At 43.9% G+C, this 23,004-nt stretch overlaps 1 protein-coding gene across 1 annotated transcript in view; it reads right to left on the bottom strand.

The window, feature by feature from the left end:
- The window catches only part of SERPINB5 (serpin family B member 5), a 138,272-nt gene that overhangs the window by 44,215 nt on the left and 71,053 nt on the right, over nucleotides 1-23,004 (bottom strand). The window contains exon 4 of the mRNA XM_085607026.1: nucleotides 18,033-18,150. Within this exon, the coding sequence (XP_085463152.1) occupies nucleotides 18,033-18,150 (118 nt within the window). The remainder of the gene's footprint in view (nucleotides 1-18,032; nucleotides 18,151-23,004) is intronic.

A 23,004-nucleotide genomic window follows, 5' to 3' on the forward strand; every position in this document is an offset into this window, starting at 1 on the left:
GCAGGGCAGCCTAGCAGCATCGCGGTGAGCCCACACACTGCACAGACCACACAGCAGGAAGCACACACCACCACGGCTGGCCCACAGGACCCCCACGACCAACACTTTGACTTCCAACGCCGTGTGTTTGAGTGCCAGGAGGAGTTGGCTGATCAGCTGTGGGTGGGTTTCGACCTCGTGGCAGTCAAACTCGGGTGTCTGAGTCCTATCAGAGACCACATACAGTCCCTAACAGACACCCCCTGTCCGCACCATGCTCGCCGACAATCCTTGGCTGAACTCGCTCGGGCCATCACTCGGATACAAGAACTGTTTAGTCAGACAGGCTCCAGTGATGACAGCACAGAGTTGGCACAGATGCGGAGGACAATAGAGACCATGGAGCGGTTGCAGGCTGGAATTAGGTGCGGCCCCGCTGAACACCAGCGACATGTAGTTGGGATCTTTCAGGCCGTGCAGATCCTCATCTAGCCATTGCTGCCACAAAGTCTGTACCAGATGTCTGCCACAGGAACTTCGACACACACATCTCCGCCCCCTGACGTGAGATTGGCACACAGTGATGTCGCCATTACACCTCCACACCCTGATGTGTCAGTGGTACACTGTGATGCAGCCCTATCACCGTCGCACCCTGATGTGTCAGTGGCCCACCGTGATGCAGCCATAACACCACCACACACACCTGACACACCGGACACAGAAGACGACTCAGAGGAATAAGATGTGGAGTGCAATAACTGTGTGAGGAAGAAGGCAGTAGCAACCGTACCCGCCACATGGCCAGTCCCTGCATGGTTCAGCCCTATGCATCATACCCTGGAACAATGTCTCCCACTGTCCCCCGGAACACTTTGCAACATTCACTTGGACCCTGACATGGACTGCCATATCTGCTCTTGTACCAATGACACAGCAATCCGGCTGAGGACTGTACTCTTCCTTTTCAGATTAACTTTGCATTCCCCGAAGGACTCTGCTTGGCCCACCACTGGGCAAACACTTAATGTGGGCTTGAAGTGGCCATGTACCCCTCCATCTCCGAGACTCCCCAGAATGTGAATAAAACATTCCAAATCACACAGATGTGTCACATCTATGTTCACCCACGTGTACAAGTATGGATGAATTTAGGGACGTTGATTGCACAAAAATGTACACTCTGGTAAATGTCATCAATGCGCATATTTGATCCTGACCCACATGGCCAATTAGATGACTGTGAAGGTGTGACCTAGCTGTGGTCTCATTGCACATGCACAACAATCTTGCATCCCCCAACGTAGCCCCACATCCATGTCTCACATAGGGCTGTGTGTGCCAATGTCAGAACCGATAGCCCGCCTGAAGTAGTGTCGCCCATCGCATGTGGCTACGGAACTTCTCTTCGCATGACGTACTCACACACATCAGTGTGTACACAGTCTGTTTCAATGGTCCATATTGATCCATAAGGCAAGACGTTGGACACCATACTCACATTGCTGAAGACACGTAAGAGCACAGGTCTACCAGCAACTATCCTAAACACAATGTGTGGCTCACAGAGGTGGAGCTGCCAATAGGGATTCTCCACCTATGTACCAGAGGCAGTCTGTCCCTCCCTGTGTACAGACAATGCTCATTGACGCACACGATTTGTCATACTAATCAACACTCATCGCAGTTGTGCACTGGTAAAGTTGCATAGACTTTATTAGCATGTGCGTGTCAGTATGGGCAAGTGATGGGCCCCAACAGGCAAACAAATGCTGAATACACTTACAGGCAGAATGGGAACGTGTCGAGGTGCAAGGAATGGGGTGGCAAAAATTTACACATATTCTTATGGTTGGCAACGGTCTCAGCCCAGCTTGCCTTGCTGGTCGAGTAATGTGATGTTTGGCGTCTGCTCATTGCCCCGTGTCAGGGGACACGACTCACAGCCCATGGGATCTGCATGGAGCTGTACCACCGGACTGTGCCAACTGTGTACTCTGCTGACAGTGAGCAGGTGAAAGGGGCCAACAAGGTCACGTCATGCTACATTGCCATGTGTGTAGTCTCCCTCCATCAGTATGTCAGATTTAGGAAATTTGCCAAACAACGCTGTGCAGTTCCACCCATGGGGGTGCAGCACCTTGCTCAGGTGTGTGGAAACACGCCTAGGTGCACACACATGCATTCTGAGTCCGAGCGAATACAGACATGTCCACTGTTGTACTGGCTTATGGGACCAATCCTCCACAATGCAACACGGTGTTGGGACCTGTACTCTGGGTGTCAATCAGTTGTGGCTGCAGGAAGGTAGTTACTCATCCATGAATGCAAGCGCTGCTTCATAGGCAATCAGTTCCAAAAGTACATCATTCTGGAATTCAAGGAACACGAGGGAGAGCCAATCCATTACCTGGTCTGGACAGATGTGCTCCGACCACGCAGTTTCACCAATCCACAACACAGCCCAATAGGGGAGCGCCTCGGTGTGGTCACTGCACACAATGACTTGTGCAATCTCCCATCCACTGCTGCTGGCACAGACACCACATATCAAGGCATCCCATGCCTGGGTATCCCGGTTGTACTCCTGTTCCTAGGCAAACAGGGGGCGCACACACAAGTCGTAATCCAGTTCAGCTACCGTTGTGTTGGATAGGCAGACCTTCATGGGCCACTTGAATGTGCATGATCGACAGTGGAACCATGGCTGGACGCATGTGACATACGCAAGCCGGAAACTCAGACGGTAACTGATTCGCAAAACTGCCATTGGCAGAGCTCCTAACAGATGCAGCATTTGTGCACGGTACAGTTCCACGTGACTAGGGTTGTGTATGTGCCCGGGATTGCCTGCCATTGCGTTTGTTGGTCTCGTACCATGGTCACTCCTCAGACCAGCAGCAGTTCTGTGGACGATATGCCACAACTCGGAGTAATGAGTCGTATGCGTGTTCAACGTTTAGACGTATGGGTTGCCTCTTTTACCGATGTGTTAGGGGCATGCCATACAGGTGTAGCTCAAGCAGGGACAAGTGTGTGTGGGGTGTGGACAAGTCGCTCTTTCATTAGCGCAGTTTGTGGTGTGGGAGTCGCCAGAGTCTGGTATGGTATCTCACTCAGGGGGTGCCAGGCGCATAGGAGACCAAAGTCGGAGGTTCGGATGTCCTTCCGCCTTGTGTTTTGAGACAAAGAAGCTTTCATGCCTCATTTTAGTCTGACTACTGCTTGCATTTCTGAAATGTGATGTGGCCTTTGCGCTGAAATTGTTGCCAGGCCTTAGATTTTGGGTGCACCAATTGCGAGACACACGCAACAATTGGCATGTATGTGCCAAGGGCATGATTGTCCTTGCGCTCCTCGTTCAGTCTCTCTCTTTCTCTCTCTCTCTGTCCTTTGATGAGTGCCTGACACACCTTCTTATCTGAGATATTGTCTTACAAGCTGTCACTTGCAGATTGGCTAGGGATGACCCGCCATGACTCTACCAAATAGTTGTTTGGTGAATGATTGATTCTGCTTTTTCTGTACTCACATGGCTCCTAGTTGTTGTGATTTTGTTGTGATTCTGCGGCATCAGGCGAATGATTTTGTGCATGATTTTGTGATGTTGATGTGCATTCTATTGGTCCGGGGGAGGTGAGGGGTGCCCGGGGTGTGGCCGGGGGGGGGCGGGGTGGAACGGGGGGGGGTGGCGGTGGGTGTTGTGGTCCTCTTGGGTGTCCGAGCTGCATGATCATTGGCTCCATGGCATCTGTTGTTCTTCAGGTGTGGCTGTGGTCTGGGCTCCGTTTGATGGTGCAGGTTGTAGTCCGACTTTGCACCAGGTCAGAGGAGGTATTAATTTCTTGCTGCTATCGTGCCTTATTGCCTGCTTTGTGTTCTCATCGCCGATCTGGCTGGTCATTGAGAATGTTGTGGAGTGGTGTTGTCGTGGCTTTTTGCTTAGGAACGCCTACACTGCATCTCATTAGCGATAGTTGCCGGGGTCATCTGTGGCGATGTTTTTTGCGTCTGCTGTCGCAGGTAATCTAGTGGTATCGACTGTTTGCACCAGCTTGTGAATGTGGCGGTAAATTTATAATGACTTTGAGTGTGATAAAGTGCCGATAACTCGGCAATAGATCCTTGAGAATATGCCCCACAGTGTGTCAGGGTAGACAGGGACTGCTGGCCTCTAATTTTGGTGGCTGAGGTTGTTTGTCAATGGTGTCTTAGGGTCCTTTCTTTTATGGGTCTGCAACCAGGGATATGTAAAATTATTTCCAAACTTCATTCTTAGAGAGCAAGCATTCACAGGCTTCTAATGAAGGTAGATTGGGGCAGATAAGAGCTCAGAACTCAAGAGTCAACCAGCAATCACCATAACAGAGGGCATGAATCACAAAGAGTTTCTGCAGTCATGGTGGAGGCTCTACAATCATGATTGAATCTCTGCAATGAGAAACTGCAGTGCAAAGATTCTGCCACGAGTGAGGAGACTCTGCCATGACTGCCGAGCCTCCGCCACAACTGCAGAGGCTCTTTGTGAGTCTGGCCCTCTATGTCCAGCCCAGTATGCTTCCTCATTGTAAACAAAAAGTACTTTAATCACACAGCAGAACAAAATACTAGACAATGCATTAGTCGCATTCCTGGTTACAATTCCCAGTAAGTGCTACACACCCCTAATTATACTCTCCTCCCACCCTGGTGATCATACTAGTTATACTCTCCAGTATTCTGTGGGCAAAGACATGGACAGGCACAATTCAGTTTACTTCACTTTTATTCCTGCGATTTATATATGCAACTCAAGTCAACAGTTCTTACCACAGGTACCAATTTGGGGGAAAAGTCCTAAGCCCTTGTGCTTTAGTGTGTCCAAGTCCCTTGATTGGATTGAAGGCTAAGCCATGTGTTTTGCAGTTCATGTGGTGAAGGGGACACAGCTTGCGACCTTGGTCTTCACAGCAGCAGTTCTGTACAGGAATCACTGAATGAGTCCAGCACAGGAGGATCTGGTATAGTAACATGACGTAGTTAGCAGTCACCCCTCTAGGCCGAGTGCAAAAGAATCCTATGGGAAAGCAACTCCAACCTTCAAGCTGATTTGTCAGTGGTGTAAGGACTTTGTCAGTTGCGACCTCCTTGGATGTTAGGCCGCTATTTAGCAGTGACGCAGCGCCCTGCTCTTTCAGCTTTGCAGTGGCAGCACCAGTCGTGACCCACTGCTGCTGCCAGGGCATACAATTGCATTGGTGTTCGTGAAGTCTTTGGGTGGCTCACAACAGAAGCACATAGGCTGGGTGATCCCTTCATGACATTGGCCACACCTGGGTCACTTTCTGGAGTAGTACACTTTCCTGCTGTGTCCCTCACACCAGAAACATAATGGGATTCTTTTCCTGAACAGTCTCTCTTTCCTCAGGGTTAGGCACACTCTTCCCCTTTAAGGAAGAATGCAGGCATCTAGGCACTAGAAAGACCCACAGCTCCTCCTTCCGAAAGTACAGACTTCAGGTGATGTCCGCTCATCTAGGGAAACTGACACCAGTACTGGTCACACAGTAGTCCTTTGAGCACTCTTTGAAGCACTCCATTCCTTGGTTGGGAAGTTAAACTGGAACAAAGTGAAGCGGTTTGAGTACCACTTTTGCTCACATATTCATGTCATTTAGTATGACTCCATTATCTCATGCTTTATGACTAGCTTGGGATTAATCCCCATTTTCAAAGGAAGAAGTACCAAAACACACAGGCACAATGAATGCTGAGATCTCTTCATCAACCTACCTAAAGCATTAATTAGGGATAGACCAAGGAAAAGGCCTGCCTAGAAATCTCCTCACTTTAAACAACAGAAATTGCAGTCCCACTGCTCACTTCTATAATGTACCAATCAGCAGGGCTCTGAAAGACCTAAACCCCCCCCCCCCTGTTAACAAAGCCTGCATGGAACGTAGAATTTCTAAAGTCCACTCTCCAACCATTCAAATGAAGGTAATATATCACTACTGTCTGAGGAAACTCTCACACTCCATCTTGTGCCAGGATGAACCAGGGAAACCCAAAATGGAGCCCACTGGTCCCAATATTCAGATTCATTTAACACACATTGTCCTAATACCATTCATGTGCTTCACATGCACTGTGTACAGACACACACTCAACAAGTACAGTGAATGCCAGTCCAAGCTTCTAGATCTCAAAACACCAGAGTAACTTTACATAAGATGGGTCAGCAGACAGCGCTCGTTCTGACAGAGAGAAACAGGTTCTTGGTACACTGTAAATCATAAAGTACAGTATGTTGCCACAGGACAGGGACAATAGTTCATTATCTACTATGAGGGCACACTTAATGTGTGCATTCATATCAAGCCCTGGATGGGCCTAGGCTTATGTGCTTACAGTAGATTAGCATGACACCAAGGGCAAAGTAAAAGTCAGGTTACCAGTTCCACATGTAGTTAGGTACTCACGGCAGGAGTACATTTCTGTTCACCATGTAGGGTTCATTCAATCAGAAAACGGTGTATTTCCTTTCATTCCGAGGTTAGCATGCAACAGTTCCTGTATTGGCTAGTTTTGCAACTCATCCCCACCTTCACAATGTACCATGGATTGAGAGCAAGAAAAGTGTGTAATTGGTTAGTGTTTTGAGGAAATATGGATTTTTGTGATCAGTTATGTCCCCTATCTTAGACCCCAACGGCTCCATGTATAAGTTACAAGTACATGTATGTTTCCTCCAGTTCTAGTTATGAAGACGCAAACATATGTGCGTCCACCGTCAACATGTCCTCTTTCAGATCCGCCATGAATGGGCTGGATATTCCATTCCTAAGTACGAAAGGCCACCGGCTTTATGTGGTTCATTTACTTCATTTTACAGTCCAGGCGAGTAGGCCCTGATTCTGCCATCAAACTTTTTCCCTGCTTTCTACCTCTGACAGCTCCAGTCTGAGCTCGCATCTGTATCCATGAACTTTGTCCTACTCCTTGCGCGGCTAACGGTGCCTGACTCGGCCTGTCTGCCTGCCAAAAACTGTATTTCACCTTCAAGTTATCTGCTCCGCTCCTCATCCAATGCATTCCTGTCTAGTAGTTTAAATAAACATTCTTCCAGCTACCAAGCAAGAGGCCTGGCCTCACTGTCTTCGTGCAAGTAATTCATAGCCCCTGTTACTATGGAAGATTTCTGCTCCCTCGCATCTCATGTAGACACTTAGGCGCTTGTACACGCACTCACAGTCAGTATAGAATAGATTTCGTCCGAGAGACCTTTCCTTTTGGATAACACCGTTCTTTAAACATAGGATATTAGATATGATTTGGGATTAGGTTGACTTGACCCCTCAGACTTCTGTCTCCACATGTAGAGCTAAATGTCAAGTCCCTTGCACCCTCCAGTTGCACGTCAATCACACGTCATGCGGCTGCGCGCGCATCTTTGCCAAGTATTTCTGCTGACATTGCAAGATTCTCTTATAGATCCACCCACTTATGACATCATGTATAATGACGTTTTCTAGTTACACCTATTTTAGTTACGCATGCATATTTTAGTTTGTCTTATCAGCTGTTACGCCCATTGCATCTGTTTTCACTGTAATGCCTTTTCTATAAAAATGATTACCTGTCAATAATGTATTGCCTTCACTTCCTGAACCTCTGTGGTGATGGAATATGATGCCTACAACTCGAGTTGTATAAGGAATAAAGCCCTTTCAGAACCTCTAATACCACGGATTCTGCCTCTCATTTTACTGAGTTATTCTTAAATGTTTCCCGTATCAAAAAATAGTACAGGTAATTAAATTATTTACCACATAAATTGGCGCCCGAACAGGGACACTTTCTCATCTCACGCGCCGGAGGTACGTTGCAGGCCCGGTCTCCTGCCACAGCTGGACGGACAACAACGCGTACCCGCAGGATTTCCTGTATCTCCCTCCGGCCAAGCGGGGGCGACTGAGGCTGCGATCAACACCCAGACGAGGCGGTGAGAAGTGCGAAGTATCCCGACCAGAGCCTAGCTGAGAGAGCAAGATCCGAGGTATACCGAGGCCCACCAGGTTCCGAGGTTCCGAAGTTCCGAAGTTCCGAAGTTCCGAGTCGAGTCCAGTCCGGTCCATGGCAGTCCAGTTCAGTTCCGAGGCCTTCCGTTCCGAGCTACCCGGTGAGTACCATTGCCGGGGAGGCGTTCTGACGTGCACATAGGTTGTGCCGGTCAAGACGGGTTTGGGTACACAAATCCGGTCTGCACTGTTTCAGCAGTGTATCTGTACTGTTTTAGCAGTATATCTAGTATGTCTAGTATATAATTCAGAATATTTAGAATCACCTAGTTAATGCCGAGTATTATGCTAAGTGACTAGTTCCCTAATGGCCATTGTTGTTCGTTAAATGTTAAATGTTTTAAATACATTTTAAATACGTTCTGCATATTGTGGTATGAATGACTGTCCATTATTGTGTTTATTGTATCAAGTGTGTTCAAGACTACGTATCAGACCAGTTCTCAAACATGCCGCTCTTTTTGAAATTACGACAAATCAAAACTAGAAAAGGGGTACTCGAAGAAGCTGTTCCCATTCCTCCTAGGGACACTCCAGGGTACTTCATGTATCATAAACATGGCCTAGACGCCGTATTATTTCTTGATTTATGGGTAGACTACACCAAGGAATTGCCAGAAAGTCAGAGGTGGCCCGTAGCTGGGACCTGGGATGCAGATTGCATCATGAAAGTAGAAGAAGAATTATGGAAAAAGAAAGCTAGACAATCACAGAAAGATGCCATTGAATTATGGCGTAAAGAATCATATAGACGTACAGAAAAAGCGCTCAGACAGGAAGAGAAAAGTAAGGAAAATTCAAATAAAGTGCGAGAAAATCTATTAATTAAAGAAGGTACCCGAGTAGAATCAGAACAAGTAGACAGACAAAGAAACGCCCTTATGAATGGTATGTACCCACTTCTGGCCGAAGGGTTACCTAAGGCTACTCTGGAAATACCAAAAGACTTGCCACCTCCATTGTTTCCGATAAAAGCACATCCCAAAGGGCATCCCAGAACCGCAGAAGACGTTTTCCTTTCCTCTTATTTAGATGACGCAGCTCCCGAGTATGCTAATACCGCACCACATAGACCGCTTGCCGATGGTGTTCAACGCCAAGATCCTCCGTCTGTACCTCCACAACAACAAACTCTGACACACGTTCCGACAAGCACTTCTGTTTCTACAGCTTTTCCTGCAACTACTGTTGCTGTCTCACATTCAACAAATCCTTTCACGTCCAGCACCCCAGACGGTGCTACAGGAGGTACGACAGACATTTTTTCTACGCCACCCAGAGGAAATAAATTTTCCCTCAGAGAATTAGCACACCAACGTACGCCCAAACTAGCAACTCCCGACATGCTTAAGGAACTTCTAGTAGATTGTGGATATGATCCTGTGCCCGGTAAACGAGACGAAATGATGCTGTCATCATTACGTATCCGACGAGCTGCAATATATTTAATGAAGCTACCAGGGATGACTACACATTTAGAAAATATATATCACTTTGTCCAGTCAGGGCGAGGTCCTGAAAGTATTAGCAGAGCCATGGAGTACCAGAAAGCGGAGGTACAGGGGCAACTGTTACGTTTCCTCATAAACTGTGTAATCAGAAATCAAGACCGGCCTGGGGTAAATCCGGAAGAAATGCGACAACTTGTCACATGGAGTCAGAATATATCAGAAGGGAGACATGATAGACAGTCATGTATAGTAGCTATGTATCGAAGGATCCGCAAAGAAATAGAACGAATACACGAAGAAAGATTAACAGTAGACGAGCCTGAACAAGACAGAGAGGAGGGGGAAGAATTAGAACTGCCCACAGGACAGTTAGAAACAATGGCTTATGTAGGCAGAGGAAGATCTTGTAATAATACTAGATGCCTTAATGATCCGATACGTCCGACACGTCCAGATAATAACAGAAATTTCCAAACCCCTATAATTAATATAAGATCTCCCGAACACTTATTCCAAGCCGCTGACAACTTACTTCGAGAACGAAGGGGACATCATATACTTGATTCATTGGACGAACAAGAATTAGCTAGATCAGCAGTATTATGGGCTGACAGTCCCGGAAAATATAGTGATGATGCACTAGCACACACGTTTTTGAACCTTACCCCAGACGAACAGCGTTTAGCTGGTATATACATGATCCAACATCTCCTTATATTATATAAAGGCCAACACTCCGATCCTGGTCCTCTACCTGATATATTGACTGAATTACTCACGAATAAATGGAGAGGTTCAAGTACTGATTTGATTAGAGAAATACTAGAATCCAGAAACCAGTACATTCTTTTTGTATGCCCAGAACATGTCTCACTGCCCATCAAGGAAAGAACGACGTATCATATGGGCAGACAGAATCCCTTACGCGAAGTACACCCAATAAAGGGCGATGACAATCAATTTAAACGTGTATTTGTATACACACCCATATCTAAAATAGAATTATTAGAAATGAAGAAAGTGGTACCCAGTCATGACAAAGATCCAGCGGGTTTCCACCGTGAAATTAAAGACATGTTACTCATGGGAGAATATACCTATCCCGACATTATGAAAATATTAAAGGTATTAATGCCTGCGGGCATTTACGAAAAACTCAAAGAAAAAGATTGGGAGGTGGGAGACCAAAAGATAGATTGGACAGCATTGGAAACCGAAGAAACAGCCCGAGGTCCAGGTTCAGGACTTGGGAACAAGACTAAATTGCTACCAGGTTTATTAGTGCAGGTACTACCACGTTTATTAACTACGAAAAAGGAAGACTGGGGTGCAATATCAGCCTGTAAACAAAAGCAAGATGAAGACACTAGTGATTTCTATGCCCGGTTCGAAAAATGTTTCGGTATAAATAGTGGCATAAAGGCAAGCAGCGAATCATACCCACATCTGTTTGTGACAAAATTAGTTGAAAATTCCCTGCCCCAGGTTAAGAATAGAGTATTGAAATTCGAGAGTACCTGGCAAGGTAACACCCCGTCACAGATGTTACAAATGTTACAGTACCATCACAATAGAATTAGAGAGGAACACGAACATGAACAAAGACGAATGAAAGACACGAAAATGAAAATGCTAGTTGCCCAGTCAGTTCCAGCTGACGGTCATAAAAACGGTATGACACAGTCCAGTGAGTCAGCAGGTCCCGTGAAAGGGACATGCAACTATTGTAAACAGCCAGGTCATTATATACACGATTGTCCAGTCTTAAAACATAATATCGCCACAGGTAAAACACAGGAAAGACCACGGCCACCTAGACAGGATCAGAACCAACAACAGTCCATGCCAGCTCCACAACAGTCCATGCCAGCTCTACCACCGCAGCCTATTGCTACCACACAAGAAACGACACGACAGATGTACCAGTATGCACAATATGACTATCCTAATTATCAACGATACGCATGAAACAGCCTAGAGAGGGAAGTTGGCTTACCCCTTATCGAGGTCCCTGTAGATCAAGAAGGACCTTATGTACACAGTGAACTATTAGGTCAAGATAGAAAATTTTTACTTGATACAGGGGCAAGCAGAACAACAATAAAACGTAGTGAAGTTCCAGGGGCACCCCTCTCAGGCTGACAGAATATTTCCCTTGGTTTTTCAGGAAAACCTATCATTAATGAAGTATCACAACCTCTTCCACTTACGATTGGTCCCTTGACACGAACTACAGATTTATTGCTTACTAAATCATGTCCAGAAAACTTGTTAGGTATAAAAACATTGAAAGCTCTAGGAGCTGTAATATGTTGTTCTCCGGAAGGAGTAAGATTGTTTTTACGTGATTTCAAAGGGCACTATGTGTCCCGAGACATGGATCTCAGACTACAGAATTTACCTACACACTTGTGGGCACAAGGACCCACTGATGTTGGTTGTATGAACATTACACCATATCGAGTCACATTAAAGACAGGAGTGGTACTACCACGAATGCGACAATACAAGTTACCTCCAGATGCTGTAGTGGCTTTACTGCAAATCATTGACGAGCTTATTACCCAAGGAGTGGTTGTGGAAACCGACTCCAATGTATGTAACTCCCCGATAATTCCGATTCTTAAACGAACAGATTCAAAGGCCCCGCCAGTATATCGATTAGTTATTGATCTGCGCGAATTAAATAAATGCATTGTACCACAATACCCCGTGGTCCCTGACATCTCTTCATTACTGACAGCTATTGACTCCGAAGCAACGTTCTTTACTGTAATCGATCTCAAGAATGCCTTTTTCAGCGTCCCAATAGATCCGGAAAGCCAATACTTGTTCGGATTTAGTTTAAATGGACGAAGCTTTAAATTCACACGCGCACCTCAAGGATTCACAGAAAGCCCCAGCATCTATAGCCAAGCACTAAAACGAGAACTTGACAGTATCGACATGCCAGTTAACACTGCATTGCTTCAATATGTCGATGATCTGCTGATCACCGCTCGAAGCGAACCTGAATGTGAAAAAGCATCACTGACGGTTTTACGATTTCTGGCTGAAAAGGGGCACAAGGTGTCCCCTTCTAAGCTGCAATTTTGTGTCCAGCAAGTTGTTTATCTTGGGCACTCGCTGTCCAAGGAGGGAAGACAGCTTACACCTGATCGCATCCAGTTAATTGCTAACATGCCAATACCCAAGACACAGAAGGAGGTGCGGGCTTTTATAGGCCTCACTTCATACTGTAGGCAGTGGATCCCTCAATATGCATTTCTAGCAAAACCACTCATTCAGTTGACAACACAGGAGGCGGCCACATCGACTGTCCTCCCTTGGACTCAGGAACATACACAAGCCTTTGAAAGCTTAAAGAAAGCTTTATGTCAAGCACCTGTTTTAGCAACACCATGTTACAGTAAACATTTTACACTCTTTATTACAGAACGCGAAGGTACTGCTTTATCAGTACTCACACAGGAACAAGCAGGATCACACAAACCATGTGCCTATTTCTCTAGTACATTAGATCCCGTAGCTCAGGCGCTTCCTGCGTGCCTGAAATCAGTGGCAGCAACAGCTTTAGCAATCAGACAAAGCGATGCCATAGTATTAGGACACCCATTGACAGTACAAGTACCACATGCAGTAGAGGTTCTTTTGAACCGAACACAAACACAACACTTGACTATAGCGAGACTTACCGGTTATGAATTGACATTGTTTCAGCCACACATAGAAATCAGACGTTGTAATACATTAAATCCTGCCACACTTTTGCCAGTAAACGGAACAGACCCACTAGTACATGATTGTAGTAAAGTTATTACTATCACGACGAAACCCAGACAAGACTTGACAGATGTCCCATTGTCAGATCCAGACCTGACGTTGTATGTAGACGGTTCATGCATGAGAACAAGTACAGGAGAGTTAGTGGCCGCGTATGCAGTCACAACAGATATTGAAGTCATCGAAACAAATTGTATTAATACTTTGTCAGCCCAAGCAGCAGAGCTCATCGCTCTGACACAAGCCTGTATTCAAGCCACAAATAAGAAAGTCAACATATACACAGATTCACGTTATGCATTCGGAGTTGTTCATGACTTCGGCGTTCTGTGGCGAGAGAGAGGTTACTTAACTTCTCACGGTGCCCACATTCAGCACGGACCTCTCATTCATGCCTTATTAGATGCAATTCACCTACCCGCTGCAATATCGATTATGAAATGTAAAGCTCATACGAAAGTTACTGATATCATCTCTCAAGGCAATGATCTAGCTGACAGAACAGCTAAACAGACTGCTCAAACTCACACAACTGACATGACAAAGACAATAGTTCCGACACCAACACATTGCATGACAGTTAAGGATCCCGCTCTTGATGTAATTGACATACAGACACATGCTACACCAGACGAGATAAAGAAATGGACTGAATTAGGAGGGATCCAAACGGATCAAGGATGGATGACGAAGGAAAAATCTATATGGTTTCTTCCTGACTCTATGGTTCAAGTTGTCATTAACACAATACATAGTCCAGCGCACCTAGGAGAGAAAGCTATGCTAGACAGCATTCAACACATTTGGTTCAACAAACATTTACGAGCAGCAGCTAAACAGAAAGTCCGTACCTGTATGATATGTTGTCAGTTTAACCCAGGTAAAAGCATTCCCGTAGAACAGGGGGGATTTCAGCCTCCTGATCACCCTTTTGAAGTCCTCCAGATGGATTATATCCAGATGGAACGATGTCGAGGATTTAAATATGTTCTTGTAGTTGTCTGTGCTCTTTCTCGTTGGACCGAAGCCTACCCGGTTTCAGATTACACTGCCCCGACTACTGCCAAACAGTTAGTTCGAGAATTCTTCCCACGGTATGGTTTACCACGTGTTGTCTACTCAGATAACGGCCAGCCGTTCTCATCCGAACTGATGAAACACGTTTCACTTTTGTTAGGCTATCAATGGAAGTTTCACTGTGTCCGACACCCCGAGGCAGCAGGTCTCGTGGAACGCCATAATCAAACTCTGAAAATTAGATTGTCCAAAATATGTAGAGAAAAAGGTGTTGATTGGGTAGTAGCCTTACCAGTTGCACTCTTTTACATGAGAATGGTAGCACATTCTCGAACAGGGCTATCCCCGTATGAGGTGATCTTTGGTAGACCACCAAATATGTGGGGGACGCCTATACCCCGTAAAATAACTGATGTTGACTGTAATATGCTGACAGATTACCTGGCTTCCTTGATGTCTGCACTACAATCTTGTCGTTCACAGGTAGCTGCCGCCTTTCCCGATAACACCGAGGTGAAACCCCATGACGTGGTTCCCGGGGACCTGGTGTTCGTACGAAATTTTGACCGAAAGACTCAACTGGATCCTAGGTGGAAATCGCCTCAACTCGTACTGCTCACCACAAGGACCGCCGTGAAGATCGAAGGTCGCAAAGGGTGGTTACACTCAAGTCATATCAAGAAATTTCATGGACTACCTTCGGATGTGAACATTACGCCTTGCATTTCCTCACAGACTGATTCAAAACTCCCCTTGGTTGAACAATCCGATACAGAACTGTACAAAGTAAAATTAAGGTCTAGCAAGTCAGACAATTTGATTGTTTAAGTCCTCTCCAAGGTGAATCGGTTGAATTTGTCTCTGACATGTATCCCCTAGACCTGAATAGAGAAAGAAATGGAAAGATGCAATTGAAAAAGCATGCGTATTGTAAATCACTGCGTAGTCATTGCACAGTGACATTATTGATTTTGTTTTTCTTAAATCTTCTGATCATCGCTGCAAGCATACTGTTGCACATATATTATCCTATTTCTAAACATGCTTACAATGTTACTGTTGAACATTCCTTTAGTGAATTACCCCCACATGAGTTGTCCTATAGATTTGCGCTGCGCAATAACACTTTCATTAGTATGTTACATCATTCCCATCAAACCAGCAATGCTACCAATTGTTGGATATGTGGCCGACTTCCTCCCTATCAGAATTTTAAGGGAGTTCTGCCTCTCTTTCCATATCCGTTCACACACAATGGCTCCTGTGGAGCATGGTTTAGTTTAATTAATTCCTTAGATTCAAACTCAATAGTTTATCAAGATAATTGGATATGGGGAAACCTGAACCTAGTTTTACTCAAAGTCTGCCACCCTAACAAGGAGGGACTTCCCAAAAGAACAGGAACCGATCTAGAAAATGAAGTATATGGATTAGGTAATTTTACGCTCAATATCATGATCCTGAATGTTGAATCCGAAGCTGCACCAATTCTGCCCGCTATGTCAGTATTTCCAGTTAAAGGTGAATTGTGTGTAAGAAAGAATGGTTCCATACATATGGGCCATAGTAAATGCACCACTGTAATAGAATTTAATGATCAAGGTAAATCTACATTTAGAGCTTCTCGCCATTCCTACTTCGTATGTGGTCAGACTGCATATACACGTCTGCCTTTAGATTGGGATGGTACCTGTTACATCGCATTCCTTTTGCCACCTGTTTTCCTAGCTCCTCCTGATTATCACAGAAATACTCATTTAGTACACAATAGGGAACGGAGAGATCTCCCAATTGTCGATTATACTGAAACGGCATGGGAAAAATATACAGATTTTAATAAAGGTCTCTTTCCCTATATAGGTACAGTCACCAATAGTAAGCTGATACGTAGATTAACTAGGACCCTTGAAGCCGTAGTAAATGAAACTATTTCTGCCTTAGGCAACTTAACAGAGGAGCAGTCTGCGATGCGGATTGTTGTTCTTCAAAATCGTCTTGTCCTTGACGTCATCCTGGCCGATAGGGGCGGAGCTTGTAGGGTCATCAGATCAAGTTGCTGCGTATTCATCCCAGAAAATTCGCCATCTGTATATAAAGCTATAACTCGCCTTCATAAGATTGTAAGCCAGATACACCAGAATCCAGGCACCTGGACTTGGTCCGGTTGGTTTTGGAGTGTGTTGTCAGCCTGGGGATGGAGGATCCTATCCTTCCTAGGTATTGGCTTTCTCATACTATTCAGTTGTTGCTTATGCCTACAATGTGGACCAGCGATTTGTGGTCTGTGCGCCATATCGTGTATTCCACCACCAAGTTTTCATTCAAGATCCCGGAAGAAGAAAGAAGAACAAATGATGCTATATGAACAGATCGATGGATTAATGAAGATTGATATCTCCTTAGGGTCAGTAGGGGACAAGGAGGGAATGAGGAAATATGGATTTTTGTGATCAGTTATGTCCCCTATCTTAGACCCCAACGGCTCCATGTATAAGTTACAAGTACATGTATGTTTCCTCCAGTTCCAGTTATGAAGACGCAAACATATGTGCGTCCACCGTCAACATGTCCTCTTTCAGATCCGCCATGAATGGGCTGGATATTCCATTCCTAAGTACGAAAGGCCACCGGCTTTATGTGGTTCATTTACTTCATTTTACAGTCCAGGCGAGTAGGCCCTGATTCTGCCATCAAACTTTTTCCCTGCTTTCTACCTCTGACAGCTCCAGTCTGAGCTCGCATCTGTATCCATGAACTTTGTCCTACTCCTTGCGCGGCTAACGGTGCCTGACTCGGCCTGTCTGCCTGCCAAAAACTGTATTTCACCTTCAAGTTATCTGCTCCGCTCCTCATCCAATGCATTCCTGTCTAGTAGTTTAAATAAACATTCTTCCAGCTACCAAGCAAGAGGCCTGGCCTCACTGTCTTCGTGCAAGTAATTCATAGCCCCTGTTACTATGGAAGATTTCTGCTCCCTCGCATCTCATGTAGACACTTAGGCGCTTGTACACGCACTCACAGTCAGTATAGAATAGATTTCGTCCGAGAGACCTTTCCTTTTGGATAACACCGTTCTTTAAACATAGGATATTAGATATGATTTGGGATTAGGTTGACTTGACCCCTCAGACTTCTGTCTCCACATGTAGAGCTAAATGTCAAGTCCCTTGCACCCTCCAGTTGCACGTCAATCACACGTCATGCGGCTGCGCGCGCATCTTTGCCAAGTATTTCTGCTGACATTGCAAGATTCTCTTATAGATCCACCCACTTATGACATCATGTATAATGACGTTTTCTAGTTACACCTATTTTAGTTACGCATGCATATTTTAGTTTGTCTTATCAGCTGTTACGCCCATTGCATCTGTTTTCACTGTAATGCCTTTTCTATAAAAATGATTACCTGTCAATAATGTATTGCCTTCACTTCCTGAACCTCTGTGGTGATGGAATATGATGCCTACAACTCGAGTTGTATAAGGAATAAAGCCCTTTCAGAACCTCTAATACCACGGATTCTGCCTCTCATTTTACTGAGTTATTCTTAAATGTTTCCCGTATCAAAAAATAGTACAGGTAATTAAATTATTTACCACAGTTTGGCACCTATATTCTGATGGCTACTTCTGGTTAAACATCATTATGTAATTTAAGCACACCAGTGACTTTTACATTCAATAACCACATATTAATATTATTTAATATTTGTTTCCCACAACATTGTTTAAAGAGTACTTGCCATTAGTTAATTCACTGATATTTTTGTTGATCTGCTCTCTGGTTTCTTTTGGGTGTTCCTTGAAATCTACAATTTCCAGCTGTGATGGGTAGGGCTTCTTACTGGAATCGATGAATTCCTGAAATATGCAACGTAAAGTGGCTAAGGACACATGGTCAAATATAACACAGTCTTAGAAACATATGACAGACCTTAGTTGAGTTAAGTTCAGTTTATAGCTCCATAAAGGCCAAAGCCAATATTTAAAAGGAACTTCAGATAGTTTCAAAACATGTGTATATTCTACAAAGCAATACATTAACACAACACTCTAATTTGGAAAAAAATATGTTTTTGAAAGACTACGCTCTACATTCAAATTAAATGACACATTATGGTAACTTTTTGTGTTGCTCTTAATAGGTGCTGATGCATTCTGGCTAGTGTGCCCAAGAGATAGTCAAAAGGTCCATGGGCCACTCTATTACAGGTTCCAAGTGCAGAATGTAACAAGAAAGATCAATCGGCTACACACTCCAAAAAGGTCCCAAGTCCTTGCACCACCCATGTTTATAATTCTACTGCTCTTTTCAGCTAATCTATTCTCACTTTTAAGACCGATTTATAAAAGATACCATCTTCTTAGTTAACTGGGTCTTCTGGCAAGCAGAGGAATTAAAAGTGGAGCTAGAAAAACTTCACCAATGAAATTTCTCAAACATTTCTGCTGCACACAGTTGCCCAGGAGCCTATGAGCACAAGTCCTGCATCAGGGCAGTGTTCTACAAGAAGCTAGGTCCAGTGATGTCACTTCTTCATGCCACTGCCATGATCAATCTTGTAACTCTCACTACAGGACGTCAAGGACCCTAATGGAAGGACTCCTCAGTAAGAGGGCTTGAGACCCCTGTTTACAATAAGGAAGGGGTGAGGTGCTAGATCACTGTAAGCACATTCCACAGGGAATGGAACAGAGGTGATGGGTGCAGACATTCACCTTTTTGCAAGGCTTTGGCACAGTAAAAACCCTGCATTTGCGTTTACACAATTACCAATTAAGGGCATCAAAGTTTGTGTGCAATGTTCAAAACATGTCTTAGTCACTAAACATAAGCAGAAGTTCCCCTTGTGCAGCATACAGACCCAGTGCCAAGGTTGGGATAATCCAGACTATGCTTAAAAGGGCTGCTCTAGGCTTGGTGTATGTCAGATTTATGATCCTGGGGGCATATGTATCAACATCACCATTTGCGATTCTCAAATAGCGATTTTTAAAGAATCGCTATTTGAGAATTGCAAAACGGGATGTATTAAAAAAATTGCAAACTTTTTGCGATTTCTTAAAATTCCTTAATTGCGATTAGCAAATTGCGAAACCGCAATTAAGGAATACCTGCCCATTCATTTCTATGGGCCAGGAGACCCATAGGAATGAATGGGAAGTAATTCTCAAATAGCGAATCGCAATTTGCTAATCGCAATTTGAGAATAATTTCAAAGGTGCAAGGGTGTCATGATGACACCCTGATGCACCCCTGAAATGAGCATGTGTGTGCATATGGCGCACATACATGCCCTAAGGGCATGTATGAGCGCCACGTGGCACTTTGTAAAATTCAAAAAAGTGCTTTTTGAAAGGAAATCGCAAATTACCACTAACTGGAAGTTGGTGGTAATTTGCGATTTCTTAAGGATAATTCGCACAACTTGGGTGCTTTTTACATATCATTTAAGAAATCGCAATTTGTGATTTCTTAAATGCTTACGCAAAATTAAGAAATCGCTAAATTAGCAATTCCTTAATTTTGCGATGGGATTTGGCTCATACATCCCGATTACCGATTTTTTAATCGCAAACGCTGTTATTTTGCGAATCGCAGAGTTTGCGTTTAAAAAATCGTTTGATACATATGCCCCTTAATGTTTAAATGATGTGTACGCTCGGAATCTCATGTTCAAGCTGTCTGCCCCAGACATGGAGCACTATGTATGATGTTGTTTCTTTTTACCACTCACATCTTCAGATTCCTAGCTATCTCAGAACGCCTACACTCCTAAAATCCAAGCATGACAAAATTGACCTTGATTTACTCCTGCTTGACTCCTCTTCTACCTTTCTTCAGTATGCCCCTCTTCTTACCTTCCATCTTTTGTATGCCCTTAATTTCTGCGTATAGTCTCTCACTCTCATGTCTGCCTGTCTGTTTGAATCTCTCTTACTGCAATTCTGCATCTGGCTTACACCACATTTCACAGATCACAACCTCTCATTTTTAGGTCTCGGCTTGGCAGCGCGCATGCGCTGTCTCTCCGAGACTTCAAGTAATCAGTATCAGGGGTGAAACTCCTGGGTACTTTCTCTTGCCGCTTGCCATTTGTTAACTGTGGAATTGTTCTTCTTAACAGGCTTATGGTTGGCTGTGCATTCGATAAGTCACTTCCGTTTTATCCGGAGGCAGCACCGCCTAACCACAGTTTTCGTCCGATTTCATGTTTTAATTGTGTCCGAGGGGAACTTTTTTATAGGATTTTTGCAGCCCAGCATGCTCACTTGTATACATAATTAGCATGGAGCTCATCACGAGCGCCGCGCTGACAATTCCGGATCAGATTTCCCTGGTAATTTAGAATTCTTCCCCGCACTTTACCCAGGAGGTTCCAGTACTTCGGGCAGCTGACATTTCCAGGTTGAAAGCATGATGGCTCCATTTCGTTTTAACTCCAAATGTGGCTGGTAACACATTTACTGTCCGGTGAATGGAAAGGGGCTTATCCACGAATAGTGCAAATGTGAATTTATACTTGATCAGAAAGGACACAAGGACCTTACAGGCACATAAGTGGATGAATCAGACTTTTCTCAGTCCAATATCGGCATATGCAGTTGAATTAATGCTCGTTTTCGACATTTGCATTAATTACAAGGTCACAGTGGAATCCCAAAAAGGACAATTTAGACTTTAATTCTAGTAGTGCTAGGAAAGGAAATTGAGTGACATTACATTGGACAATGGTAGCCTATATTATTAACCCCCCCCCCTATAAAGTAGAACGTATAAATAAAGAAACGTTATCATTATTTATTTTGCTCTCAGTAAACAGTCCGGTATTTTCTTTAGCTTGAGACAGCAGTTGAAGGAGGTGAAACCTGTACACTTTGTAAAAACGACGCTGTGTTAGGAATTTCGCCCAATTAGGACACACTTGTCTCATGTGAACAGCGCTCAAGAATACCCCATTACTACGAATCTTCATGTATAACCTAGGAAACCCCGGCCAGTAAATAATTTTGTTAATTGTCTATCAGACACCTTCACTTGATGGCAGGGACTGACGCTGGCGCATATTCCAAGGCATCGGAAATTTGTTTACATCATAGCCAGCTAGGGTGACGACATTTCCCTTGACCGCATGAGTACATCTACCTAAAAAGAAATGCATATCACTAACAGGCTCTGTATACCAACACTATTTTTTGTCAAGGCTTTTTCTTTTCATTCTTCTTTTCAAATTTTTTTTTAGTTATCCTTATGTGTTTAAACTATGTCTTCAGGTGACATGAATTCAAAGGCAACGTTTCATTGCAAATAAGAATCCTATTTTCAAATGATGTGTGCTAAAACTAAAAAGGTTTTTTATTTTTTCTAAGTACACATACCTGAGAGAGCACCAGAATTGTTCTTTGTAAAATTATATGCAATGGTTAATATGTTACGTTTAAATTTTTATTACAACCACATGGCTTCCAAGTTTAGGCTGCGGCATGTTTTCGTTTTTCATTTTTTGGGTGTATACTTGCAACATAAATTTAAATTCAAACCACCATCACTCCTGCCAGCCAAGGCCAGACCTATTGACTTTAGCAATTTAGCAATGCTTGTTTAAATTGGAACCAATCTACTTGGCCCCCTGGCTGTGTCCTTTTCTTAGTGCATATTCTCAAAGGGCCAAAGTCCCGAACTGATTGAGGGGTTCAGTGTCCATTCTCACTTCTGAAAAGAGGAACTGGTCCTGCCGTCCATTTCTAGTTTAATAGCTGTGTTGGACCAGGAGGTAAAAATGTATCAACATGTTCTTTGGACTTAAAAACAAGCATTTACAATGCAATGGTCTCGGCATTGTTAAAGTTAGAGCTATTGGCATTGCTCATGACATTATTTTTGTTTTTGTTTTTAAAACATCTCTCTCTCTCTCTCACAAAAATAAGTCTTATTTTTGTGAGAGAGAGAGAGATGTTTTAAAAACAAAAACAAAAATAATGTCAACAGCAATGCCAATAGCTCTAACTTTAACAATGCCGAGACCATTGCATTGTAAATGCTTGTTTAAATCTGTTTCCCTACAATACAACATTACCTATCTATCTCACCAACTATTGACCCAAAACCACGTAGCCTCCACTAATGATCACACCTAACTGGTATTAATACAATCGATCACAAAGTAACTGGAGTATCAGGAGCAAATGCATGCAATGTTTTCTTGAGAGCACATGATTGATCATCATAAGCAACAGTAACCACTGGATGAACCACTAACCTTGGGTTTCAAAGATGCGTGCTACTCGCAGTCAAGCGTTCAATTCCTTGCCTCACATGGGGTTGTAAGCGCTATACAAATGCATTTGCAATTACAATATTAAGTGGCTCAATGTTACTTTGAACTATGCATTATTTATGGGACTAGAGGTCGACTTTTGAGGAGGAAGTATTTATGCCCATGGGGATGTCACAGTTTCGTGTTGAACCTGCTTATTCAGAACATTCTACTTTATGGCCATCGGAGTAAAACTATGCTTAAACCAGTAGAAGGAAAAACAATTACAGCTCAGTTTGATGAACTCAGTGATTCGTCACATGCTACGTTAAATGGGAAGCCAATGTGCAAAACTGAGATCCAAATAAAGACAGTTGCCACTGGAACAATTTGCAGACTTTTGCACAGTAAACAATGGCGAAAGATAACGCTGAATGAAAAAACAAAGAAGAGAAAT

Source organism: Triturus cristatus, chromosome 5_2 (assembly GCF_964204655.1).
Source record: "Triturus cristatus chromosome 5_2, aTriCri1.1, whole genome shotgun sequence".
Classification (NCBI taxonomy): domain Eukaryota; kingdom Metazoa; phylum Chordata; class Amphibia; order Caudata; family Salamandridae; genus Triturus; species Triturus cristatus.